General features: G+C 43.4%; 2 protein-coding genes across 2 annotated transcripts; both read right to left on the bottom strand.

The window, feature by feature from the left end:
* Window positions 1-1536: 1536 nt before the first annotated feature.
* LOC136649073 (cystatin-like) lies at window positions 1537-8962 on the bottom strand. The gene is made up of 3 exons (XM_066625486.1): window positions 8562-8962; window positions 5003-5107; window positions 1537-1874 (listed from the first exon to the last, which is right to left on the bottom strand). Exons 1-3 carry the CDS (start codon window positions 8772-8774, stop codon window positions 1794-1796), a joined length of 399 nt encoding a protein of 132 aa, XP_066481583.1. The 5' UTR covers window positions 8775-8962; the 3' UTR covers window positions 1537-1793.
* Window positions 8963-14709: 5747 nt separating this feature from the next.
* Window positions 14710-27921, bottom strand: CCT5 (chaperonin containing TCP1 subunit 5). The gene is made up of 11 exons (XM_066623541.1): window positions 27711-27921; window positions 25879-25939; window positions 25626-25790; window positions 24018-24216; window positions 22622-22814; window positions 22294-22443; window positions 21029-21148; window positions 20751-20936; window positions 16740-16877; window positions 15569-15749; window positions 14710-14955 (listed from the first exon to the last, which is right to left on the bottom strand). The coding sequence occupies exons 1-11, from the start codon at window positions 27813-27815 to the stop codon at window positions 14828-14830; spliced, it is 1626 nt and encodes a 541-aa protein (XP_066479638.1). The 5' UTR covers window positions 27816-27921; the 3' UTR covers window positions 14710-14827.
* Between the last annotated feature and the right edge of the window lie 71 nt (window positions 27922-27992).

The following is a 27992-nucleotide window of genomic DNA, read 5'->3' as shown; positions in this document are numbered from 1 at the left end:
ATTGCTACAGTGCTCTTCTCTGCAGCACCACTACTGTGATTGCTTGCAGCAGCAACCCTGGAGGAAGAGGAAGGTTGCCACTGTGCCAGTCCTCCCACTCTCAGCAAACAAGAAGAGGGATCAGAGCACCAGTTGAAGTAGCTGGGTGGGCAACAGGCAAGTATGGGATGCAGGGCTCACCTTGTCAGTCTGCTTCCTCTTCTAGCCACTGCTTGATGCAGCTGCTTCAGAGCCCAACCCTATGGGCTCTGAACACTGGCATTGAGCTCCAGTGCCAGCACTGGGGGTCAAACATGCCCATAACACCCGGATAGGAGGGGCGCCAGCCCAGTACCAGTCAATACTGAGCACAGCACCAGACAGATAATAATAAAAATAAAAAATAATAATAATGACAGATTATTACAGACAGATGCTGCCTGGAACACAGTAAGAGCTCTTGGTGGCAGTGAGGGTCTTGGGGGCAGGCATTCTGGGGCAGGGGGAGGAAGAGGGGCAAGAGAGGCATGGGACCAGTGGAGCCCTGGTCCACCGTATCCTACCCTCCATGTTGAGCTGCAAAGCCCAACATGGAGGTTCTCAAGTCTGCACCAGCAAAACAGCCAGGACAGACTTGACATGTCCCATTGTGAGACCTGTGGCTTTCCCTGGGGGACAAAAGCCCCCTTCCCTTGAAGAGACCTCCAGTGGCCCCAGTGTAGCACTGGACTGGATACAGAGGTAGCCATTTTGGCACTGCTGCATGTGGCGATGGGATGCTGGGAATAGGATTAGGTTGTTAGCCTCATGGCTGGGCTGGTACTAATTACACAGGCCATTACACAGGTTGTACCAAAATGTGTGGTACAACACACATTTTGCTTCCATGAACGTTACACCAATTCCTGGGTATATTTGGGGTGCTGATTCCAAAAATGGCATCCGTTTTGCTCTATCACATCTAGTTTTGGAGACATGGCATAGCCTCTTTAGTGAATGGTTCAAGCAGCTTCCTCATGAGGAAGCCTACACCATAGCTTCCTCATGAGGAAGCTGCTTGAACCATTCACTAATGAGGCTATACTATATCTCCAAAACTAGACGTGATAGGGTAAAACAGATGCCATTTTTGGAATCGGCACCCCAAATTCATATCAAACCAGCATAAAGTTTAAGAAAAACTTTTCTGACCCTCAATTTTGTAGGCCTGGGTTATGGTTGAATTGCATACAATAAACTGGTTGTTTTGTGCAGGTGTCCAAAGGGCTGAACATTGTGATCCAAGAGCCGCACAACACAGCCATATGCTTTGTAGGAGCTGAACCCAATAGGACAGAATACTGAACAGTTTCTGAATCATAATTTTCTGCCACAGGAAATGTACACAAATATTAATTTATACATATAGTTCCCCGAGTTGGATTGGATGGTTGGAGGGAACCCTGGGTCATTAGCTAATTGGAGGTTACAGATTCCAGGGCTGAACAATATCCTTTATTCTTAGCAAGAGGTATCACCAGGACAGAATCTTTTTCAAATTTTAAGTACTTGACATGGTACAGTACATGAAATGCCTTTATTTTTTTCTCCCCTCGTCTAGCACAAAAGCACTGGTTACAAACCTAATTATGAATATGAAAAGTTTAGAAGATTTTTAAAAGACAGTATGATTTTGCTTGCATAGCAGGAGCATATGTTAGCATTTTTAGTTGTTGTTAGCAACCAGCTGACTCGTTTGGGAAGACATCTGGCTTATTGCCGGTAAAACCCCATCAGAACAGCAGCCTGCTGTCCTGTGCTGAAGAAATGAGGGTTTACTGCTGGCAGTTGTTTTGCAACAGATGGATTTGGTTTAACCAAGGAATACTGTGCACCTCAAAGTGGCAAGTGGCTTTCTGTGGATAGAAAAAAGAAGAAAAAACCATAAATACTACAGCCCTTTTAAAACGTTTCCCTCTTACACATAACACAACAGTACCTTGCTAAACTAAAATTTATTGTTAAGATATGAGCACTTTAGTCAGAGATATTTTTCTAGTATTATACTGGAAATGATCCCAAGAAAGTAAATCACTTTTTAAATTCTTTATTGGGACACAAGAATGCTCAGCTTTGCCCAGATCATGTACATAATTTTCAGGAACATAATTTTAAACAACGTAAACAACAATCTAAAAACTCAATCAACCTCAACATACAGAACTTCATCACTAGAAGATCTGGACACATAATACATGGTTCCATGTCACAACCCAGTTTTCTTCCATAAACCACACCGAACGGAATGGGAACCCCAAATTACGGTAATAGTCTTGGGCAGATCCCATTCATTTCAAAGAAATTTTTGAAAGAGAATATTGCTGTAGATTATGCCATATTCTGACACAATATTCACAGAGATGCCAAATTCAAGCTGCTTTCTACATGGGGTCAGCTAATTGATGTGTTTCATCAAGAGTAGGGGTGCCCAAACCCCAGCCCTGGGGCCACTTGCAGCCCTCAAGGACTCCCAATCGGGTCCGCGGAGAGCCTCCAGTCTCCAATGAGCCTCTGGCCCTCCTGAAACTTGCTTGAGTTTGCACTGGTCCGATGCAACTGTTCTCTGTGTGATGGCCAACTGTTCGACCTCTTGCGTGAGCCTTGGGATGAGGGCTCCCTCCACTGCTTGCTGTTTCACATCTGTGATCCAGCAGCAGCAGCAAAGGAAAGGCTGGCCTTGCTTTGTGCAAGGCCTTTTATAGGCAAGACATTATAGGCAAGACATTCATTCATTCTTATAAGTTCCATCTCTAATATATTCATTTATGCAAATTTATTCAAATTTTAAATGTAAATTAATTCTTTTTTCCTGGCCCCTGACACAGTGTCCGAGAGATGATGTGGCCCTCCTGCTAAAAAGTTCAAGAGGGATACGCATATATATGCAAGTTTTTAAAAATTAGGGGTACAGTATCACTGCCTAGACACCTTTTTTACAAGGAGAGAGGTGGTATATGAATCTTAAATAAATAAAACATATCTATCTCCTCCCACATGCATAGCCTTGTTTGGCACACCAATGCAGCGGGATCCCCACAGGAAGTCCACTGAGCATTTTCTGTCCGTCCGTCCCCCCTTTGGCTCTCAGCTGGGTGTCCTCCTCTAACATAAAGCTGTTTCTACAAAGAACACCTGTGCTTTGAAGGGCCTGGAAAATGGAAGGGAAAAGAACATCCTACAGTAGAATGGAGCACTGAAAACTGGCTTGGTAGAGAAAAACTATGGCCCAAAGAAGACAATATGCCCATAACATGTTTGGGCCTCTTTGCTCAATTTCACAAATATAAGTAGCTGCATGGAGCGCAGTGCATATCAAGACACTGAAAGAGCCAGGAGCACTTTAACCTTTTGCTTTAATTGTATTTTTTAAATTGTCTTTTCTTGTTATGTAAGCTACCTAGAGCTCCTAGAAGAGTAGAAAGGCAGAAGAAAAATCTTTTATGGCACAATTCAAAGGAGCCAAACTGGCATAGCCATCCCTGCACTAGTTTCGAGTGTTGCAAATCTGCCATAAGGCACATCTGTAATGACTAGCCAGCCAGCAATGCTGGCACCACATCTGAACCCTGCACTGGCTGGAGCAGGTAAGTGTGTAAAAGGCAGTGTGTGGCTGGGAGAGGATGGTGAAAGGGCAGTTTGGAGGCAAGGATTGTGCGTTTTTGGGTGGGGGAGGGAGTAATGAGAGGTGGATATATTATATATGGGAAATATCCCCATATCCTGCTGACACCTCCAACCTACCCTAAAACTGCATTAGATGCAGCACAGGTTGTGTGGCCTGGCTGTGCCAATACAACTTAGGATAGGGTTGCCCAATAAATTTAAAAAAACCTCAAAGTATTCTTTTTTTAAAATTTGTTACAAGACATATGTTAAAACACACACATTAACATATACTTGCATGAGAGCCAGGTTTGTGTTTTTTAAAAAAACATTTTCAGTTGCTGACCTATCACAAAACTACTGTATTTTTGTACAATGAGAAGAACAAAATTATGCTAAAGCTGCAGCTGTCTTTCAATACAGCAATCAATAAATGCTGCTGCTGTTGTACTGCTGTTGAAAAGGAACTTAGGCTGGTTAGAAAATGAAGGCACTTGGTGCTATGCTCAGTATAGTATAGTATAGTTTTTATACTGCCCTTCCTCCAAAGAGCTCAAGGCAGTGTACACGACAGCTACCCTCCTTTTTTCCCCTCACAACAACCCTGTGAGGTAGGTGAGGCCGAGAGAAACCAACTGGCCCAAGGTCACCCAGGAAGCTTCATGGCTGAGGGGGGATTTGAACCTGGATCTTCCAGGTCTCAGTCCACCTCCCAAACCACTACACCACCCTGGCTCTCAAATTATAAGTCTTCTGAGTTTCTAAGCAACTGATCTCAAAGATTCTGACACAGCAATAATCCCCCAGACCAAATACACACACACACACACACACACACACACACACACACACAGTGACTTCTTTGTCTACTGAACAGAAACCTCTGAAAATCTGGGCAATGATTTCCTTTTGCTTCTTGCATCATTTGTAGCCTGAGGTTGCTACAGAAAGGTTTTAGATTTCTCAGGGCCAAACCACACATTGCATTGCGTTGTGTGTCACTAGATCTAACATTTACAGCCATAGGAAAATTCGGAGTGGACCTGTGGCACACAGAGAGGACTTCAACCCTCTGTTCCCCACCAATTTCAATCAACAAGCTGCTCTTCCCCCCGGGGAGGGAAGGTCCCATTGGTGCAAGGACCAATCTCCCCCTCTCCAGCTGTAGCAGTACATGTCCAGCAGCGTGACAAAAGGAGATGGTCTTATGTCATTTGAGAAGCACCAGACGGAAGCAAAAGGGGCAATGTCCTTAGCCTCCCCCCCAGGTTTCTTCCACTAACCCTTACTTATACACATATCTTTGTACATCATAAGGACAGGAATTTGGCTAATCTAGATGATGGTTAGCATTGTTAAATCATCTATTTCTGTCACATACCTCTGCTGTTTCAAGGAAGGCGCAGCCCTCAACATCCATTGTTGACTTCGGGCAAGTTGTTCTCCCAATTTTAACATCCAGAATATACTTGATGCCAGAGACCAACTGTAGGGAGGTAGAAAATGGCTCTTTAATAAAGAGAATGTTCAATAGTAAACTCCATTCTTGGCCTGAAAGGAGCCCATTCTTATCACAAGAGAGAACTTGGAATTCAGCAGGTTTGTGTCAATGTTCAAGTATGACTGGCCTCCACCCCAAGGGTGTCCCTTCACCCTCATGGAGAAAAGTGAAAGGAAAACAGAAGCACTTTGTACTTAGCCTTCCATTAACTAATGTTGCAATGCTGACTGAGCTGCCCATGTTTGGGTGATTATTGCTTTAGATCAAAGAACTTCCACAGACACTGCAACTGACACAATTAGCTACAAAAGCACAAGAAGAAAGCTAGTATGATGCAAAAGCTGTCTTTTGACATAAGAGACTTACAGCCCAATCCTATGCTGGCCGCTGCTCCGGAGTACAGTGGCGCCGAAATGGTGTACCCCATGGGGCTAAGGAAGCAGCTGGAGGTCTCCTCCCAGCAGAGCCTGATGGGTCCATGCCAGTGGTTTTCAAACTGGAGCATCGTGATGCCCCAGCCTGAAGTCCCTGGCCTCTGCCCCCCTAAGGGGTGGGGGCAGCAAGGAGATAGGGAGGAAGCAGCAACGTGATCCCAGGATCGTGTTGCTAAGGGGGCTGCAGTAACTGGGATGCACTCACCTGTCCCTGCAGTAGCCATCCTGGGGTGTGGGGAGCCCTGCAGGAGCATCTGCAGAGCTCCCCAGCTCATCAGAAGTGAAAGTGGAGCAATTGCGCTCCACTTCCAGTTTTGCAGAGGTGGAGTGCGATCACTCCACTTTCACTTTTGACGAGCTCAGGAGCCTGCAGAGGTTCACGCAGGGCTACCGGCACCCCAGGACAGCTGCTGCAGGGACTGGCGAGTGCATCCCAGTCCCCAAAGCCCCCTGAGCGATACGATCCTGTGGATCATGTCGCTGCCTCATATCATATCTTGATATCAAGATTCATATCTTGAAACTCGGTTTCATAAGAGACACGTTAGCGAAAGTTCCTTAAATTATTTCCTTAAATTTCAGAATTGGTAGAAACTTTTGAGTTAAAAACAAGAAAAGGAGGAAGTTGTCAGGGCACGAAAAGAAACTGATGAGCCTCAGAGATGATGGAGAGTCAGAAACAGACAGGTTAAGAAGAAATTAAGGTTTTTGATCCATTGTATTGGGATCTTATGCTTGCATTTTCTTTTTATTTTGAGAATGCCAGCGATCATTTGTTGCAGCAGCAAATTAGCTCTCAAACTGCAACAGACTTTGATGCATTGAAGTCAACGGGCCTTCTAAAATAGACATACTTAGGATTGGACTGTTAGAGATCTCTATCTTTCCATAGCCTCCCACCCCCAAAAAACACTGAAAACCTGGCACCAGTGCTGCAGTGGCAGAATTTGTGAGCTCTAGTTAAGAGAATACAGAAGAGGAAGTAAAAGTTCTGTTTGGGAGGTGCACGTGCATGAGCAGCATCCTCACCCCATAATGGTAGGAGGAAGAGAAAGTGAATGGAAGCCACATAGCTCTAGCTGTTTTCTAAAAAGTCTGCACGGAAAGTTTTCTGCTGGATTCTGCCAGAAGATGGCAAGCTGAATAGCAGAATTAATGACTGCCAAGCTGGAGGCAAAGAACAGGGAAGAAGTGACTCTTTGTCCCAATTAGGTCAAGTGCATTCAAGTCAGCAAAAACACAAGCCACGATCCTGGCTGGCCACTATGGAGACAAGCAAATGAGGTCTTCCTACTTCCCCCACCATCAGTTACTGCTCCCCTGGATGATGCAGTGTGACATTTTGCAACAAGCCAGGATGGAACCAGTTACTTCAAGTTAACAAGCCTCCCTCTGCAGACTGAAGGTGCTATTGCAGAGCTGGAAAACATGCAAAAAGGAGCAACCAAAATGATCAGGGGGTTCCTTCCTTCCTTACAAGGAAGTGACAACATCTAGGGCTTTTTTGCTTGAGGAAAAAAGGCAGTTAAGAACAGACAAGACTGAGACCCTTAAAATTCTGCATGAAGGGAGGTTTTCCCCCTAGATTCTAGAACCAGGGGGATTCTAGAACCATCCAAATAAATTGAATGATGGTAGACTTGGGAAGGAAAAAAGGAGGAACTTCCTCATTCCATGCATAATTGGTTGTGGAATTCACTGTCACAAGATGTGATGATGGCCGCTAACTTGGATGGCTTTAAGCCACTTCTGTCCAATGTTGCATATACACAACAGGGACCAAATATGTACACCTGTGGGCCAGGCAAAAATGGGTTAAAGTTCATGGAGGCCAGGTTTATCAATGACTAATAATCATGGTGGCCATGCACTTCCTCTGCATTCAGCATCAGCTTGCCTCTGAATACCAGTGGCAGTGAAGCAATGGCAGGAAAGAACTATGCTTCTCAGGGTCAGCATGTGGCCTAAACGTGGGAAACAGGATGCTGATCTAGATGGGCCTCTGGCCTGATCCAGTAGGGCTTTTCTTATGCTGGCATTGGTAGGGCACACACAGTACATGCAGAGGCTCCCCAGTGCCTTCACTTACAAGAGCCTGGATGGAAGGGCAGCAAAATACAGTGAAGCAAGTCCCTTGATTACTCCTTGAGGCACCTCTGTCCCTGGCAGTTGCACTGGTTCTACACTCTGCCCTTTGCTATATACCAGGGGCAGGCAATCCCCCGTCTGTGGGCCATTTGCAACTCCAATCTGGCCCTCAGGGAGCCACCAGTCTCCAATGAGCCTCTGGTCCATTGAAGCCTGCACTGGCCCACAACCACCATTTGCAACTACCAGACACACGCTGTGCGCCAAGTTAGAGCAAGATCTTTTCTAGTCTCCATGTGCTTTCTGCTTTTCCCTGGGCATTATTTTCACACACACACACACACACACACACACACACACACACACACACACCCATTGCTTCTGAACAACTTATGTCTCCATGTGTTTCTGGCATGGTCTGTATGCTTTCACTGTGCAAGAGGTGTGTGGCAAACAGTTCATCATTCTCATGTGGTTCGACATGCCTGTGTTATAGTTCTCATGTGTATTATAAATAAGCTCAGCAAAATCCATCCAGTCACAGAAGTTCCATCTCTGATGTACTCATTTATGTAGATTTAGTCAGATTTGAAATGTAAATTAATTTTTTTTTCCCTCCTGGCTCCCCAACACAAAGTCAAAGAGATGATGCAGCCTCCTGCCAAGATACACTTGGCCCACCCCTGCTATATACAAACAGTCAAAGGGTTTGGATATTGAATGTGCACACGCGAAAGAATTTTTTGTTGTTTATTGTGAAATATTAAAAGCAACTGCAAAAAACTGTTCTTAAAGTACTATTATTAGTTGCAATGAGTTGCAGCTCCACCTTGGAAAGCTTCCAGGGTGCATCTCCGGGTCTTGCCCCCACCCCCTCCATCCCTGCACTGCCGCGCCCACCCAAGCCGGCTACTCACTTGCTTCTGGACGGTGATGACCTCGGCCAGGCGGCTGCTGTACTTGTCGTTGCTGGCTCTGTTGTACTCGTTAATGGCGAACTGCAGGGCCCGCTGGACCCCTTCGTCGTTCTCGGCGACGATCGCCGGGGCGCCCAACCGCCGCTGAGCCGTGGCCACCGCTGCGCTGACCAAGAGGACGCTGCAGAGCATCAACCCCCGTGCCAAGGCCATCGCTGCTCTGCTCTGTTCTGCCCTCTCTGGACTCGGGACCAGCGCTTCCTCTCCTCTGCCTGCGCGATCGCTGCGCTGCTGCGGTCCCGCACCGCTCTTTTCTGCAGCCGCACACGGAGAGGGGAGGAGTTTCGTTCCCCCACTAAGGCATCCTGAGCGGCTCCGAAGCCTGGCCCCCGCTTTGTGCATCCCTCCCTCCCGGCAGGCTCAGCTGGCTTGTTTTTTTCCAGGCACATGAAGGGGGAAAAACACCCTCCCGCCCCTTAAGAGCAGCTGACTCACTGCCCGCGTGGTGGATGCTCACAGCCACATGCCTGGGCGTTGCTGGTGACTCTTGCACAGTCAAGAACCTTAGAGGAGTGTTGGATGGCGCCAGAAACTTTGAGGATTGCCTTTGTGGAAGAGGACTGTGGGCCCAATCCTGTCCCAACTTTCCTGCACTGATGCAGCCACAATGCAGCCCCGATGTAAGAACCAATGCTCCCATCCCTTGAGTAGTGACTGCCTCCCCAACACAGGCCTGCAATCCTAACCTCACTTTCCTGGGTGTAAGTTCCATTGAACACAATAGGACTTACTTCTGAGTAGACCTGCTTAGGATTGTACCCACAGGAAGCAGTGCATAGCCCATTGGCACAGCAGCACTGGCACTGGGAAATTGGGTAGGATTAGGCCCTGTGAGCACACACCTATCCATGTCTACTCAGAAGTAAGTCTCATAGACAATGAGGCTTACTTCCAGGTAAGTGTGGAAACAGCCCTCAGTCCTTCCCTCTGGTTGCAATAAAGCTCATTTGCAAGGGACCCCAGAGTTCTTTGTACTTTTTGCCACAACTGCAGACTATCTTGTTTCAAGTGATGGAATTACAAGATGGGGCACACCCCCAAATCGACAGGCTCTGTTGGTCATCATCCCTCCTCCTTTAACCACCCTGATTTAGCATGCCTCATGCCCTCCCACAGTCCCCTTTAAGGAAAGGTATACAGTACTGTATAGGCCAGCAATTTTCAACCTTTTTCATCTCCCAGCACACTGACAAGGCACTAAAAAATTATCAAGGCACACCATCAGGTTTTTGACAATTGACAAGGCACACTATACAAGACACATCCCCCACTGGTCCTAAGAAATGACCTTCACCCCCAAATTCCTGTGGCACACCTCTGGACTACTCCCAGCACACCAATGTGCCACAGCATAGTGGCTGAAAATGGCTGGTATTGGCATATTAGACAAGCCCCACTTTGTATACAGTTAGATAAGAAGCTGACTTCCTCCTGAAAGCCCCTTTGCTACTGAGCTGCACCCTTCTACTTGAAAATTTAACACTACTCCTGTCTTGCTTGATGGCCTCAGAATGCATCAACATAGAGGTTTTTATCAAGATGTGTAGCAGGGTGTCCTCATCCCCTTTGAGAGAGCTAGTAATGAAGAAAATTATTAAAGGCTAAGGCTCTGTGCACCTTTTCCCACAAGCAGCCCCCAGTTAGACCCAGTAATTGCACTAGGAGGGAATCTGAACTTTAAAACCAGTACAGACTGTGCTCTAGGGGCCATATGTTTGGTGGTCATCCAATGTGGCTGCATGAGTTGCAAGTCTGGGCATGTTTCCTTCCAGAGCAGGTTCCAGTCAAATCCCCCCTACTGGTTTTTCCCCTATAAAAAAAGGATGTCACAAAATTTGATCACAACTTTCCCACATCACATATGGCAGGGATGTGGCTCTTTGACATATAATGTGTGGCTTGTTGTAAGTATGTTGGCCGAGTTCCTTTTTACATTAAAATTAATATAAGAGGTAAGTAAGAAATTTTCAAGCTTTATGATTTATCAGGTACAGTATAAACTGAGAGTCCACTGGAATAAAATTTAAGTTTAATGTTCACAGTGAGTAAATATATTTAAGAATTTAAATGCTTCTTAAATACTGCGGCTCTCAAACATCTGAAGTTTATCTTTTATGGCTCTTATATTAACAGCCAGTTTGGTCATCCCTCACATGTGGCATGACCTCTGGGAAGCAGAAGTTCCGCAAATGCTTATAGTGGCACTACACTGTACAGTGGCACTGCCCCTCAAATCATGTACTAGCATTCTGTTGTTGACTGTACTCACACTCACTTTTAGCACTGAGAACTGGTGCAGTCTGAGAAATTATGACAGTGTAAGTCTTCTCTCTAACATAAACAAATTCACTTGGGCAAGTCATTCTCTTCTTCCACTTGAGCAAACCCCACCCACCAACAATATGGGGAACAACAAAATAACAAAAACCTTGCAGAAGTGTTGTAAGGAGGAAGTCCATCACAGGCTACAGGCTGTGATGGGTATGTGCAACATGCCAATTTTAGAAGTCCACCTCAGAATATCAGAAGCAAAGGAGTGGCAAAAGAATGCAGGTATGTTGTTGTCTTGTTAGCGCCACTGAGATAGTGGACTAGATGGACCTTTGGCCTGCTGCAGCAGGGTGGTTCTTATGTTATGCCCAAGGCCAGAAAACAGAAGAGGGATTTGAACCCCTACCTTTCACCTCCAGAGCCAAGAGGCCAGATTCTTTGCTATTGAAGGACTAGCCTACATTGCACCAAGTAAAGTGAATGACAAAGCAAAGTGCTTTGCTATCTTTAAAAACAAACAAAAGCGTCATTGTTCTTCAAAAAGCCTTATAGGGAGCTGGCTTATTACTCCTTGATGTAGTAGATTGCTTAAGGAGCAGGAAAGGCAAAGAATAATGCAGCCTGAATGCAACAACCACCCTGAATGTAGCTCTGCATGAAAGGCAAATCTGCAGTCTGATCACAATGCATACAAACAACCCACTGCTAAAGGGTAGAATATCATCTCACTTCCCCCCACCAGAAACAAAATCTGAAAAGAGGAAGACACGCTTGGCAGCTACAAAAATTGAGGAATAGGCACAAATGTCTAAAAAGGTGCGAGGGGGAAAAAGAGGAAAGAGATGCATGCTGGAAAAAAGGAGTGAGGATTATGTGCTCACTAGCCACAGGTCCAGGTTCAGTTCTACCAATCTTTTGTCCTCAATGTCCTTAAACAGAACTTAGTCGATCTTGTGAAAAATGTGAAAGATTTATGGCGTGGGCAGAAATTAGAGCATCTGTCTAATTTTAAAAAAATACTCTGAATTCAAAAAATCTAGTTTGAAAAAATTTGGTGCCTCAGTTTGGTGTGTAAAGCAAAACTTTTACTGGTAGAAAGATGTTTTGATTTTGATTGCTGTGACAAACATTAAGGTGTATAGAGAACAGATTAACTTAATAGAAAATGTTTCATCTGACCTTAGCCAAAAGTACAAGCTACAAAGAATGCCACAGGTTCTGTTGCATACAGGTGGACCCTCTTTATTCACAAGAGTTCTGTTCCTGGAACCCACAGAAACACCAAATTTTGCATGAAACTCCATCATGTAAAATTCAGGGTCCAACCAGCTCCGAATGTGACCGGAACTCTCATTCATTCGTGCCCAGAGTTGTTCTGAGGCCTGTGGAGGCCAAGTGCAGCCTCCAAGGGCCTCAAAATGGTCTCCGGAGGCCTAGAAGGGCATTTCTGGTTTTCGGGCAAAAACCGAAAGTGCCCCCTCAAGGACCTCCGGAGGCCTTTCTGAAGCTCATGGAAGCTGCAGGCAGAAGAGCCTCCGGAGGTGACTGGAGCAGAGCTCCAGTTGCCTATGCAGGTCTTAGATGGGGCAGAGTCTGGCTACACACACAGGTCCTTGGGACCTGCGTTGAGCTAGATTCACAAATAGAAATTCCGCAAATAATGAGACTACACCCATACTTTCAATAAGTAGGATACAGCCATTCTTTGGTGTACAGCATAGGCTAAAGACAGAAATATACTGGACATTGGTTAAAAGTAACCAAACACTGAGAAGAGCAAGCCTACCCCACTATAAGTGATTTCATGGCCACGAAGCAACTTTGCCTGCAACTGCAACTCAGGGCACAATCCTAACCAGGTCTATTCAGAAGTAAGTTCTATTTTGTTCAATGGGGCTTACTCCATTAAAGTGTGGTTTGCATTGCAGCCTCAGTGTTATTGCTGCTGGAACCTTGGTGTCTATTTTCCCTTCCCTCTCACTCTCTTCCCTTGCCTCCACAAGACCCCTGGTCTTCAAGCCCCTATATCGCCAAGGTCTCCTCATATACTGCTTTCCATTTGCCTGTCATTACACACACCCCTTTTGCAAGGGTTTCTTATTTCATCTCCTTTCTACCTACACCAATGCTCACATTTAGAATTTAGTTGTGTGAGTGAATGTTGACTATGATGCATCGCATTTTATTTTTGATTGCTGTTCCCCAATGTTGTATTATCATCAAATAAGGTTATCTATTGCTGCATTTTTAACTGCACATCTCTCCTCCTTTCTTGCCATTCTGCCAAGTTATGCCACAGGCTCACTAGTTATTCCTTGCACATGCAACAGATTTCCCCCATGTGCATGCTATACAAGTCCTAAAAGCATGTGTACCTCCAGACTGAGAGCAAAGTTCAAAGTCCAGCTGAAATGTCTGCGTAACTTCCTCTTTGCCGACAATGCAGCTGTCACCGCCCACTCTGCCAAAGATCTCACGCAGCTCATGAACTGTTTTAGCAAGGCCTGCCAAGACTTTGGACTAACAATCAGCCTGAAGAAAAAACAGGATGTGAACTCACCTCCCTGCATTACAATCTCTGCACACGAACTGGAGGCTGTCCATGACTTTGTGTACCTTGGCTCAACGATCTCTGACACTCTTTCTCTCAATACCGAGCTAAACAGACGCATCGGCAAAGCAGCTACGGTGTTTTCCAGACTCACAAAGAGTATGGTCCAACAAGAAGTTGACAGAACATACCAAGATCCAGGTCTCAGCTTGCGTCTTGAGTAAACTTCTATACTGCAGCGAGTCATGGACTCTTCGCTCACAACAGGAGAAGAAGCTGAACGCTTCTCCACATGCACTGCCTCCAACGCATCCTCAGTATCGCCTGGCAGGACAAAGTTCCAAACAACACAGTCCTGGAATGAGCTGGAATCCCCGGCGTGTATACACTGCTGAAACAGAGGCGCCTGCGTTGGCCTGGTCATGTTGTGAGAATGGGCGATGGTCGGATCCCAAGAGATCTCCTCTATGGAGAACTTGTACAGGGAAAGTGCCTATGGGTAGACCACAGCTGCACTACAGGGATATCCGCAAGAGGGATCTGAAAGCCTTAGGAATGAACCTCAACAGATGGGAAACCTTGGCCTCTGAGCGTTCTGCTTGGAGGCAGGCTGTGCAGCATGGCCTTTATCAGTTTGAAGAGACACTCTGCCAATAGACTGAGGCAAAGAGGCAAAGAAGGAAGACCCATAGCCAGGGAGACAGACCAGGGACACACTACACTTGCTCCCAGCGTGGAAGGGGTTGTCACTCCCAAATCGGCCTTTTCAGCCACACTAGACTCTGTGCCAGAACCACAATTCAGAGTGCGATACCATAGTCTTTCGAGACTGAAGGTTGCCAACATAATGAGGTAATCACCATTATGTACCTAGTGACAGATTTATCATATCATTCATAGAGTCTGAAGCAAGACACCAAGAGGAATTTGGAACAAAAGGAAACAGAGCTGAGTGTCAATGAATTGAGGGCACTCTACTCTAAAACCTTTTTTCCACTGTTCTGCTAGAACCCACTGGTCCAGTTCCAACTTCAGAGCATTTTCTAGTGTACCACCTCACTTTGCCCAATTGCTTTAAATTCACAACATGATCCAAAAATCAGGCAGTTAAACACATATTAATTTGTATCAGTACTAAACCTGAAACTGAAGCATGGATAAAGGGCCAAACAAACTAATTTAAGCATTATCTTTTCATAACACCACAACATAAAAGGGAGATTCAAGTACAACATATCTTAAGAAATGCATAATACTTCTGAAAAGTACTGGCACCACAATAGAGATTTATTGATCTAAATAAGTGTTAAAACAAGCAGCCTTTGAGAATATTCTAGAATTCCATTGATGTGGTCAAGGTTTTATGTTTCTGAGTTCTAAGTCGTTATTCTTCAGATTCACCTGGCCTGCGAATATCATCAATCTTCAGAATCATTCTAACCATCTGAGTGGCCAAAGAGATCTGTTGCTTTTTGCCAATTAAGGTTTCAATGACATGTTGGTCTTTCATATCTGTTGAAAGAAAAAAGCATTTGAATACACTGAATTCACTGAAAATGAAGTCACTATTAAACATACATATTTCCAAATGCAATACAAGGAAAGGAGTTTACAACATTAAGCCCAACCCATTTACCAGTATTACTGCATATTAAAAACACTGCCATATTTTTTTGAAGAGCTTGTCAAAATTTTCAGCTAAACATAACAATACCTTATAAAGCAGTGCTTTTTCACAGTGACTATCAATGACACTTGACAAAAGCAGAAATTCTTACAATTTTTCATTCTGCTTATGGAAAAAAATCAGCAAAACATGGAGCAAAAGATGATCTGTCAACTAGATGGATTTATCCACAGCTAAAGAAAAGACTGCATTTCTTGATACTGCAGCCTCCTTCCTGGAATGGCAAGTACAAAAGGGATGGGGGCTTTCACTAAATCCTGTAAAAGAGCCCATTTCTTGTGAAGGGGAAAAGGCAGGCAGCAATGGGTGAGGGAAAGCAGATATAGATAAAAAGACATCCATGCATTTTAACAAAATAATGTGTAGTACAGGTCACATTAAACACAATGTTCCATCCAATGATACTGTCTGAAAACAGAAGCGTGTAATTTATTTTACCATTTGTCCCTTTGTGCAAGCAATCAATACCCAGGGCAGAGTTGTCTTCTTTGACTTGCCGAGCTCGCACTTCAGCCATCGTCTGTATGGGATTCATACCACTGTTCTCAGCAAGTGCCAACGGGATGACTTCCAGGGCATCAGCAAAAGCTCTCATGGCATACTGCTCTAGTGATGGGCACTAGGATAGCAAATACCAAAATCAAAGTTATGGTAATGTCTGAAAATGGACTATTTTATGGCTTAAACAAGAATATTGTTAAGAAAAAAAGAAGCCAATCAGAATAGCACTAACTGCAAACTTTCATAGCTACAAAAAATACTATTTGAGACATATCAATGCTTATATTACTAATGCACACATTTAACATTCATAGGTTTTCTTTATTAAACTCTTTAGAAAGTACAAATATATGTTTTACATTACTTTAAGGTGAATTACTATTTTTTCCAACTTAGAAAAATACTTCAAATAAACTCTTGCTTTCCCCCTGAAGCTGTTAGTTTCTAAATCTAAAATTTTTAATGCAGGGGCGAGGTGGATATCCACATGGGTAATACAGAAATTATATATTTCAGCTGTGAAAGAGCACCTAGATGTTCCTTCATGTTTATTCTGACATTTCAATATAACAAAAATAATATTCTTAAAAGAGATTGTTTTTCTGTATTTCCATTACCACTGTTTAAATTTAAGCCTATTTATTTGCTCCAGAAGCTCAGGACAAGCCCCTGCTCGAAACATACATACCCCCTGCAAGGCAGCTTAGCCTGAACAAAGAGCCTTTTGAGCCTAAGATTAACTATTGATTCATGGCTGAGCAGGGATCTGAACCCAAATATCCCTGATCCAAATTTAACACCCTACTTCACAGACTCAGAGTTATTCAGTTTAACTGGAGGGCAAGTACTGCTGAGTGCCAATACTGTACTTTGAAAACTTTTTGTAGGCAAGCATCAAGCAAGACCAACCGTTTGAGGAACAAATACTTTATCAGTTTGGGGAGCAATCAGCAAGAGCACAGAACACACACATACAGAAACTATTGGTGTGTGTCACCATAAGTTACAGGCAAAATTATATCAACAGCATAGCATTTCAGCATCTCTAATGCTGCATCTTTTTTATCTACATTTTACTGAGTAATTTACCATCAGGCTTGCCCCTTACCTTGTCTGCAGTTTCACTAACAGCCAATGCACAGGAAATCTCAGCAGCACCTCCACCATAAACAACGCGGTTGTCACGAACAAGATTCCTAATCACACACAGTGCATCATGAAGGGATCGTTTAGCTTCTTCGATAATCTTTAGAACAGAAAATTAAGACACATCACGGAAATAACATTTCAAAGGAGGAAAAAATTCAAAAGGCACGCTCTATTTCAGGGGTTTTCAAACCCCGGCCCGAAAGCCAAACACAGCCCACAGCTAGCCTCTGGCCCACTTGACTGAATACGACCATAGCTGAGCTCTGGTCATGTCTGGAGGGTGTTCCGAGGACCTTAAGAAATCACTTCCTGGTTTCCAGAAGAATTGTAAGTATATTTTTTGTGCCCCCTGAAGGCCTTAGAAGGCCTTCTGGGGGTCAGGGAGGCCTCCCCAGCCTTCATAACATGTTTTCAGTGTTTCCTGTGATGTGCTGGTTCTGAGATATTTACTCCTGTATATTTAAGTAAACTGCTTGGGAAGTGGAGGAATGGGAGTCCATTTAAGTGGGTACAGGTCCAACCTTGTTATACACAAATTTTTTTATACACAGATTTGACTCAACAGGAATGGCCACTGCAAATGAGAAGGAATGTGCTGATTCCTAGAGAAGGGGAAAAATGCAGCCCTTTAAAATCAGTTTAAAAAACTGCTTTTTACTGTTGTAGAGATGCAGGTGATTACAGGTATAACCTAATTATCCACTAATTTTTCTCTCAACACTGATGAGAAGAGCCTTTTAAATAAAAGGAAAACAGTTGTTTAACAATAACCTCCTAAATGTGAGAGAGGGCAGTCTGCTGATAATCCAACAATCATTCTCTAGGCACAAGGCAAACCCCTCCCTTCCCCTTAAGCTCTGCAATTTAGCCTTCCAGTGCTCATCACCTCCATTCTTTCCCCCTCACTGTAGCTCCTGGTGAAGGGAGAGACTGCTGCCTCCTAGTGAAGCCTAAGCTCCTGGAGAGAGACTGATTGCCTCTGTGTGCATTTCAAAAGGTCAGCAAGGCTGTTTTTCAATCACTGGAGCAAAGGGATTTTGTTTTTTAAATTGATTTGCTTTAGGGTGTTTTTTCGGCATCCACCTGAGTACTCCGAACCCTGGAAAATAATGATACACAACCTGTACTTTACTTCTGTTGGTGCTTGGAGAAATACGGGAAATTTGAGCCCATTCATTTATTCATTCATCCAAGTTTCATCTCAAATATATTATTTTTTTTTCTGGCCCTCGACACAGTGCCAGATATTTTATGTGGCCTTCTGACTGTAAAGTTTGGAGACCCCTGCTCTAGTACATTCATCACTCTAGCAATATCTCTAGATTGACCAAAGTTAAGATTACATGTGCTACTTTATTATTTTTGCTGGCTTATCTTGCTGCAATCTCATCATGTTTCTAAAGCAGCACTTGTGCAAAGTGCAAACCCTTTCAAAACCAATTTAGCGTTCCAAGAATTCAAGCAAATTCTTTTGCAACAATTAATTTGCCTTGATAGAAGCAACTAGCAACAACTCCTATCCTCCTCTCCCACATCCTCAGAATTAAGGAATTCTCATTAAACTGTTCCTCCTGTGTCTGGGGGGAGGGAGAGCAGATAGGTATTGTTACTCATATACATGCCTCAACTAAAGAGTCTACATACTTAATTTAACCATTTTGTATTTGACCATTCAGTTTTAAAAATTTGTTGTAAATTAAAACAAAACGCGGAATGTATATAACAGTGAAATACAAGGAATTTTGGCAAAACATGAAGCTGTATGAAAACCTGATAGACTTCATGGAAAATCAAACAGGTAACAGCTTATCTTGGTGAGTTTGCTGTGGGTCAGTGAGGATGCAGCAATTTTTCTGAATGCATGCAAGCCACAGGAAGATAGGCAGCATCACCTGAAACTAAACTCAAGCTTGGAGAAGGAGTACAGCATCAAAATGAAGAGGGCAGCTCAAGTGCGGAAAAGGGTTAAGACACACAGTGTGAAGCAGCCCAGAATTACGGCTTGGAATAAATGCTAAAACATATATTACATAAATAAAATACATAGAGCAGGATGCAAGAATTTGGTGACTTTTAGCCTTATTGAAGAAAAACGAGGCTCAGTGGGCAACTTTCTTGGTTCATGCAGGAATAAAAAACATGTTGGAAAGGTGGATGGAGTTACAAAAAAGATCATGGGGAAAGAAGAAAAGTGTGGAATAGTTAAGCAGTTGTAGCATAGCAGAAGTTAGGCCATGTTGCATCCATTAATACTCAACATTTGGCAAAATAAAGACATACTAGTCATATACCAAAATAAGACTTCACAAAATAAGCAAATAATCATATACCAAAATAAGCACTAACACAAAAGTTCTGGAGAAGGAATTGATTCCATCCTTCTCTTAGACCAGGGGTGCCCAAACCCCGGCCCTGGGGCCACATGCGGCCCTTGAGGACTTCCAATGCAGCCCTCAGGGATACCCCAGACTCCAACGAGCCTCTGGCCCTCCGGAAACTTGCTGCAGCATGCACTGGCCCAACGCAGCTGCTCTCAGCACGAGAGCAACTGTTTGACCTCTCACGTTAGCTGTGGGATGAGGGCTCCCTCCACTGCTTGCTGTTTCACATCTGTGATGCAGTAGCGGCAGCAAAGAAAAGGCCAATCCTGCTTTGTGCAAGACCTTTTATAAGCCTTGAACTATTGCAAGACCTTCATTCATTTGTATAAGTTCCACCTCTAGTATGTTAATTTATATAAACTTATGTAAATTTATTCAAATTTTAAATGTAAATTCATTCTTTTTCCCCCCAGCCCCCAACACAGTGTCAGAGAGATGATGTGGCCCTCCTGCCAAAAACTTAGGACACCCCTGTCTTAGACAAACAAGGACACGTTCACCCCCTTATTTATTGCTTTAATCAGATTCAATTAGGAGAGTTCAAACTGTGCATTTTAGCATGGGGAGGTTCAATGTGACAGTTTAAGAAGCCTATTGCTTCAGGTATAACCATCTGAGCAGCCAGATCCTACACTGCCCCAGCATTGAGTTTTGCTAACATGCCATAAAACATGTCTGCTCCACCCAAAGAGTAAGCGGTGCCAGCAGGGAGACCTGAGCCACCCTGTCGGTACTGCAGTAGGGAGCTCTGGTTGCCAGCAGAGAGCAGGTAAGCACCAAACAGCATAGCGAGGGTGGTGGGAAGAGGCATTTCTGGGTGCAGGAAGGGCAGAATGGGAGTAAGACTGGCCTGGGAGGGGGTGGGATTGGCAGAGACTTTGTCTACCGAATCTTATCCCCCATGTTGGGCTTGGAAGCCTGACATGGGGTTTCTCAAGTCTGCACCAGAGAAATTGCTGATGCAGACTTGAGAAGCCCCATTGAGAAGGCTGGGGCGTTACTTGTGGTAAGGGGATGAATGTCCTATTACTCTGAGAAGACCTCCAACTGCTCAGATCCAACACAGAAACCAGCAGTAGCCGTTTAGCATCACTGCTCCTGTGCCAGATAGATAGTGACTTGTGGCCCAATCCTAAGACATTTCCACTTAAAAGTGTCAGAGATGCCAAAATTTCTGCCTCAACAGAACACGTTGGATTTTTTACAATTCCATAAAAACTATGAATGAGGATATCATAAAGTTAAGAGGATGAACAAAAAGAAACAGGTGCATTTTTGAATGCAATTGGATGTACAACCCCAGTTTGTTGAGCAGATCAACACTTTCGTAGCTGGCACTATTTCAAGCAAGTTGAAAGACTTGCTCATTAGTGATCCAAACTTCAAATCTTTATAAACTCCATGAACTTTGTTTGAACTTTTAAAACTTTTTGTAGGCTGCCAATTTCCAAGATTAATAAACTGCATTAGCACAGATTACGGTTTGTTCTCATGACATTCCTAGGCATTAAATCAAAGCAAAAAAAGTAAAAGTTTAATGAATTGGTGAATGGTCACTGGATGACCTATCCAACAAACCTAAAACTCACCATTTTATTTCCACCTCTAATGAAGATAGTCACAGCTCTGGAATTCTGACATTCCTCAATTACAAGCATTTTGTCTTTTGTTGTTCCGAATGAAACTTCTCTAACAAGGCCGGCAAAACCTAGTTTCTCAGCAGTGAGTTCGCAGAAACGAGGAACAATACGCCCTCCGGTTGCAATGGCAATCAACTGGGGGAAGAAGAAAAAAATCAAAGCTATGAAAGGCAATAAGTCATTAAAAACACAAGAAATGCAAGGAGTAGGTAAAATGTCATACTTACTTCTATTTCAGGACCACCAACCCAACGAATAGCAGGCAACTCATTCTGAAGCAATAAGTGATTGGCTTCATCATCAAATCCCCACTGACAAATAGCTAGGTTTGCGCCAGTATCTTTGATCTAAGGAAACATAATACTACAATTTTATTCCACTCTTCCTTTAAAACAGTGGTTCCCAAACTTTAGAAGCTTGTTGTCGTGAACCACATGCAGCTGCTGGTGGTCTGGTCTCCACCCTCTCTGATGGTTCATCTCCCAAGTACTCTCCAACAACTATCAAAAATGACAGAGAATGAACCAGCCACAGATGACACTTCAGTGGCTGTGGGCAGTCCGTTCTCTACCCTCTTTGGTGGTCCATAGGAGATTGCTTGGCGAGACACTGGAAGCGATCAAAGGTGAATTTTTCTCCCAAGATCTTGTGGATCAATCCTCAGAGTCTCGCAGAACACAGGTTGGGAACCAGTGCTTTAAAACTACCAGAGCAACTCACATAGGACTTGTAAACGTCTCCTACCCAAAACTGATCAGCTCCATAGCCACGTTTCTCCAAAGTTACAGTTATCAGACCGGCTCATTATCTCGTTTCATTATATTCCCATACAGTCAGGAGACCTTGTAGTGAGAAGTAGTCCTTCAAATCTTAGATGCCAATTTGAAAGGATAGTAGTAATCACTGAATGGGCCTGCAAGACCATTGAGTCCCATTAAAAGAGCAAAAGCTATATCTGAAACTCTGAATAATGTACTGTAATTAGTTACTATGTGAATTTCAACCAGTATGATCAGGACAAGACACGTGCTGCAATTCTGCAGAGCTCAGAATTAGATTTCTTAGAACAAGTTTCCAACACATACAATTGTAAAAGTACACTTGCAAGTCCATGTGCAATATTTTCAGCAATCACATAAACAAGAAAAGTGGTTGAATAAGATTTACAGCAGCTGAGGACAGGGATTCACTTTGCTCCTCTATCTCATGGACCAGCATAGTCCATGATTTTTCCTAGTCCAAATGTACTGTATATGGGCCACGGCATTCAGTTTCTCTTAAAGCAGAATGTGGATTGTCTAGTGCAGAACGTTCTGTAGCATGGAATTCACACAATCCTGAACAATATAGCCATCCTTTCAGTATGCTATTGTTAAAGAAACACTTTGCAACAATATTACTAATGAAATTGGGACTGATTTTTATGACACTATACAAAACGTTCCATATCGTATGAGGAAAGTGGCAGAAAACTAAAATGTGTAATTCTAACCTGCTTTACCATCTCTTCAAACTTCTCTCTCTCATACTTCTGCAATGCCTTGTAGTCTTCCACAGAAGTTACATCAAGCTTATGCTTAGTTTTCGGCTTAGGTGGTTCAAATGGACAGGTCAAAATTGCAATTTTTGCATCTTTGATTTCCTAGAGAAAAAAGGTGACATTCACAAATGCAGTAATGATAGAACACTATTATACAAAAAAAATCATACACATCTAAGATAACAACATAATGAAACAACATAGCGACACAGACACCCAAGTATTACAGACTTTATTTAGAAACAAATATATGCTATTACCAACCACAAAGATCACTCACTTTAGGCATCTGTGGATGGCTGAAATCCTTATCCACAATCACACCTTTTATTAGCTGGGTATCCTCCAGTCTACCACCAACTTTGCCTTGGACTTTTATCAACTCAAAATCAACATCTTTGCGTTCCATATCTGCCACAGTTAGTACTGCATTTACAGCTATTTCTGCCATCTGTCTGTGACAACGAGTAATTCTAAAAACAGAAGAAATCTTCAGGTCAGCTAGTTCAGGTAACAAAATATGCATGAAAATAGAAACTAAGTAAACAAGTAAGGAAAGATCAATGGTGCAGAAAATAAAGGCTTCCTGATTTGGGGGAAATAAACAGAGAGTAAAATACATAAATAATTATTAAGAGACAAACTCACATTAGGCTTAGCAGCCACCATTTTAAGCACAACAAAGTTATCAATTTACTGAGTCCTCACTCAAGCAACTAAATAAGTAAATCAGTTTTTGTAATTGCCATTCCGTTTATTTCAATGCAACACAAACCTGGATGTTTTATCTGTAAAAACAGGCAACAGAAAACTCAATTGCAAACATTCAGCAGATCATCTGAAGCACATGTTCTACACCTTGCTGTCCTGTGACTAAGATAAGATTTAATCTTAGGAAGAAAGGAATAATTGTGTAGACCACTTGACTACCAGTAAACACAGAAATGGGACGGACGTATATGGGAGGGGGAATGAGAACAGCCTGCCAGAATACCAACCGTAGGTGAGGTTCCTGTTTTTCCTCATCTGCCTGGAAAGTCTTTCATAGTAAATATAGGTGTCACAACAAAACCAAATCCCAAACCGAAAAACTAGTATCATGCATGGAGAAGAGCTTTGCCCCACAATGGCAGCACTTTTTAAATGTGATTCTGCTTAATGTATCTACCACACAGGGCAGGACTATCTATTAAAAATGTTTTAAATTTTTTTTGGAGAACTAATCACTAACAAAAGAGGTAGGAAATAAAGATGAAAACTGGAATATATGTCTCTTTACATTTTCCTGAAGGACAAAGACAACTGGAAGAGTTTCTCAGAGCGATGCTTCAGTAGGATCAAAAGGATAACATGCTCAAAGCTCTAAAATCTTCGAAAGTCTGTCACACATAAGAGCAGAATTCCACTATGTATGATCACACAAAGATCATGAAGAACATGTTAATTGGATCAAATGGCCAAATACCATTACAGTGGCAAACAACCCCCAACTCTTTTTTTTAAAACACACAACATATGGCATCTATAGTCATTAGCATTAGTTCAACAGTAGTGAATTATTTAGTTGCTATAGTTAGGAGGGACCTACCCTTATACGGAAAGAAAAAAATTCCAACTAACTTCAAGGTGCTATATTAATAGCAATTTCTAGATGTTTTTATAAAATAAGTACTTACACTTTAGAGCCCAGAGTTGTCTTTGCTGTCTGAATGAGGGACTCAGTGTTTTCTGGATCAACAGGGAAACTATCACTGATCTTGTCCAAGTTCTCAATGGCAATGCGAGAAGCCTGTTCGTAACCATCTGCTATCCTGATAGGATGAATGCCACGATCCAATAATTGCTCTGCCTGTTCCAAGAGTGCACCAGCCAAAACTACAACACAAAATTTCAAAGTGTTTATATTTAGGAGACTATCCCACCATGCATTCTTTAGACATTAGATCAGTTTTTTTCAGTCTGTGGATTGGGACCCACTAGGTGGGTCGCGACTACTCGTGAGCCAATTTCAGGTGGGTCCCCATTTATTTCAATATTTTATTTTTAATATATTAGACTTGATGCTACCATGATATATAACTGCATTTGGGGAAATGTTACAGATCTTTATTTTAACAAGCTATTATGTATGTTCTTTTAACATTAGTAAATGGGATTTACTCCTGGGTAAGTGTGGATAGAACTGTAGCCTAGGATTGTTAAAAGCTTTCCTGCTGGGTGATGCCACTTCTGGTCATGACATCACTTGCAGTGGGTCCTAACAGATTCTTATTCTATAAAGTGGGTCCCAATGCTAAATGTGTGAGAACCACTGCATTAGATACACTAGAGAAAGAACCCTTGGCTACTGAACTGAAAGTCAGTCCTGCAATTTAGTCCACATTCATTTCTACAAGACTTCCTGTCAACACATCCCCTTTTAGAGTCATTTGCAGAATATTCTGCTTAAAGAAAGTTAACTTTCCCCCTTGTTTTACTCAACTGTCCCTAATTAGGCACATGGAAATCACTGCTATTTATTACAAGTGACTAAATAAGTAGTTATTTACAAGCCTTCATAATGAAACAGATGCAACTAAGTAAGACATGAATGTATAGAAGCAGTTAACAATAAACTATTGGTGTAATCTTAACACAAAACTGAAGACAATAACATGCTCCATCAGTCAATTAGGTTTCTGCACTAGCATCTGATACTCTGCTGTAAGATGCAGTACTAAGCTTTTCAGCCTTCAATAACAGCTACAAAGGTATCCTATGTATTTCTTCCTTGTAAAGCAAGTCCTTCCTTAAGGTAGTTTCATTATAAATTTAAAACTTTAAAACTAAAGTTGAGGGAAAAAATAAATTCCTGGTTGCGGCCACTGTCTCTGTCAGTTTCTATGCTCTCCCAATGTTTGTGTGGGTTCTCTCTGCCCCAGAAAGCTCACATTTATTTCAATGTTTAATATTAGAAGTGTTTTGGTTCTTTACTTAAGAGGCTTGCTGATGATTTTGTTACCAAAAATACGCCATAGGAACTGAACTCTTCAATTAACCTACAGTAAAATTGGTTTCATTATAAGTCATTTGGCTTGAAGTGCAATTTCTAAGAACCTACAGACAACTTTCAGTGAGGACTTACTGTAGTCAAAACAAATTCAGAAGACATATTCGAACATATAATGACCATCAATTATCTAGCTTTTAGTATGTTTTATAATCATGTTTATTGTTGAAACAACCTGTCATTTGAAGTCATTTTTTCAGAACTTGTACAGGAGACTCGCAAAACCCAGTCTTACCAACAACCCCTGTGGTCCCATCACCAATCTCATCATCCTGAGATTTTGCCAGCTCAACCATAAGTTTAGCAATCTGATGATCCACATCCATCATACTCAAAATGGTGGCACCATCATTTGTCACAGTCACGTCACCATCCTTGTCGACCATCATTTTATCAAGACCTGCAACAAACGGTAAGATATCAATATATATTTTAAACACCTCTAACAAACTTTAAGAAGACTTAAACGTTTACGTCTTTATGCTTACCATTGGGCCCAAGCGATGTTCTGAGTGTATTGGCTACTGCCTTGGCTGCCATTATGTGAGACTATAAGAAACCAGTACAGAATCAGTATCACAACATTCTAGAAATAAAACATTTCCAGCCATGCAGCTAACATTGCTTATTCTAAAGATCAACAGTGTGTCTTTATTTCATTTATAATCCAGAGACATATAGCAGCATTCCTTATGGTTACAGCATCATTGTTACAAGTACTTTAGACAAGTACAGTACAGTAAATGTCACCATTTTTAGAATTGCTAGTTTTCAACAATTTTTTTTACAGTGAATCAACTACACGCACCAAGGTATTACTCATGCAATACTACCTTGTGGAAATGACATTAGAGGAATAGTGAAACAAAGAAAAAAGATAATCATTCCTAAAGTGTTAATTTAGGAACAGTTTTTTGAGCAGATGTGGTCTGGAGGCAGAGCTGTCACCTTGACTGAAAAAGCTAAGCAGGATCAGTTTGGGTCTCTCTTTGGATGGATGACCAGAAGTCACTGGCTAGTGACAAAGGAATGTGGGGGAGTGTGGACTGTAGAGATAACAGAGGGCTCAATCTTATCCAACTTTCCAGCTCTGGTGTAGCCACCAATGCAGTCCCATGGTAAGGGAACTCATGTTCCCATACCTTGAGAAGGCCCAAGTGACTGCCCCTCCACCACAGGATACAGTGCACACCCCACTGGCACAACTACACCAGGACTGGAAAACTAGATAGGATTGGGCCTTGAAGGAGGTAAGCCTGGATTGTAACTGGCAAAAAAATAGCCTGAAGTGTGTTTTGCAGCTGCCTGTGGAAGCCTGGAAAGTGCAAGAGGACTGCACTATGAAGGGGACATATAGAGATGGAGGATGCTGTGACTTCCTCTCACAGAATAACACTTGTCACCCATTTTAACCCATTTTAAAAAGTGGGGGGTTTATGGTCAGCCTGCCTAGATAAACCACCTTCAGTCTATGAGACTCTACAAGAAAGGCGGTATATATATACTGTGACAAAGTAGTCATTCATCCTACTATGACTTTATCTAAAGTAGTTGTTTAGGATGTTTTAAAACATTCTAAAAACTGCTATTTTCTAAAACAGGCCTTGCAGCCCAATCCTACCCATGCTTTCCTGGGAGCAAGCCCCACTGACTCTAATGGGACTTACGAGTAGACATGTACAGGATGGGGCTGTGACTTCTGAATGAGTGGACAGAAGTGCATTATTAGTGACTTTTCCAGCTGGAGCAGCAGCGATTCAGAGCTGCTACTGGCGGTGATGCCGCCTCTTTCCAGAGGCCTGTGGGTGCTGCAGAGTAAGATAGAGCCCAATCCTGTGCATGCCTTCTCAGAAGGAAGCCCCACTACAGCGAAAGGGGCTTCCTCTGCAGCAAGCATGGACAGGGCTGCAGCCTCAACGGGGGGGGGGGGAAGAGAAGGAAAGCGCCGCCTCACGTGGTTCTGGGGGAAGGCCTGGCTTTGTCTGAGCTCCGCTCTGTGGCGACCAAGAACGAATGAAACAGCTGCCCCGAGGAAGTACCACACGGGGAGCAGGTTGGACCAGACCGCTCCCTGGAAAAGCAGCCCCCCCCCGCCTGGCGTGGTGCAGTCCACAGTTCCCATTCCTGCAGCTTCCAGGGTCAGAAGGGAAAGACGAAACTGGGAGGCGCCGAAGCCCCCCTTCGCCCTCGCGCACAGCGGCCTTGGGCGGCTGGAAGGAGCGTGGCCGAGCGTGGGAGTCGAACCCGCGACCCCCCTAGGCGCCCCAGCGCTGCGGCAGTCGCCCCACCACGCCCAGAGCCATAGCCCCCCGCGCCACACCTTGAGGGCCTCCAAGCCTGTGATGCGGCTCTTCCGCTCCTGGTCCTTCAGGATGAGGAAGGGCCTCCCGTACTCGTCGAATGCCAGAGTCCCCATGGCCGACATGGTGAGGAGGAGGGAGCGCTAGGCAGGCCCAGCGAAGACGGACTAACGGCGAAGAACCAGTCCGCGCGAGCGCTCCTCCACGCCCACGCACTTCTCGCGAGACCTCGCAACCGCTGGCCACGCGCACGCGCCTCCTCCCCGAGATTTCCTTTCTCCCGCGATTCTGGAAGCATCCAG

Source organism: Tiliqua scincoides, chromosome 4 (assembly GCF_035046505.1).
Source record: "Tiliqua scincoides isolate rTilSci1 chromosome 4, rTilSci1.hap2, whole genome shotgun sequence".
In the NCBI taxonomy this organism is placed as follows: domain Eukaryota; kingdom Metazoa; phylum Chordata; class Lepidosauria; order Squamata; family Scincidae; genus Tiliqua; species Tiliqua scincoides.
This window is presented reverse-complemented; position numbering and strand designations above follow the sequence as displayed.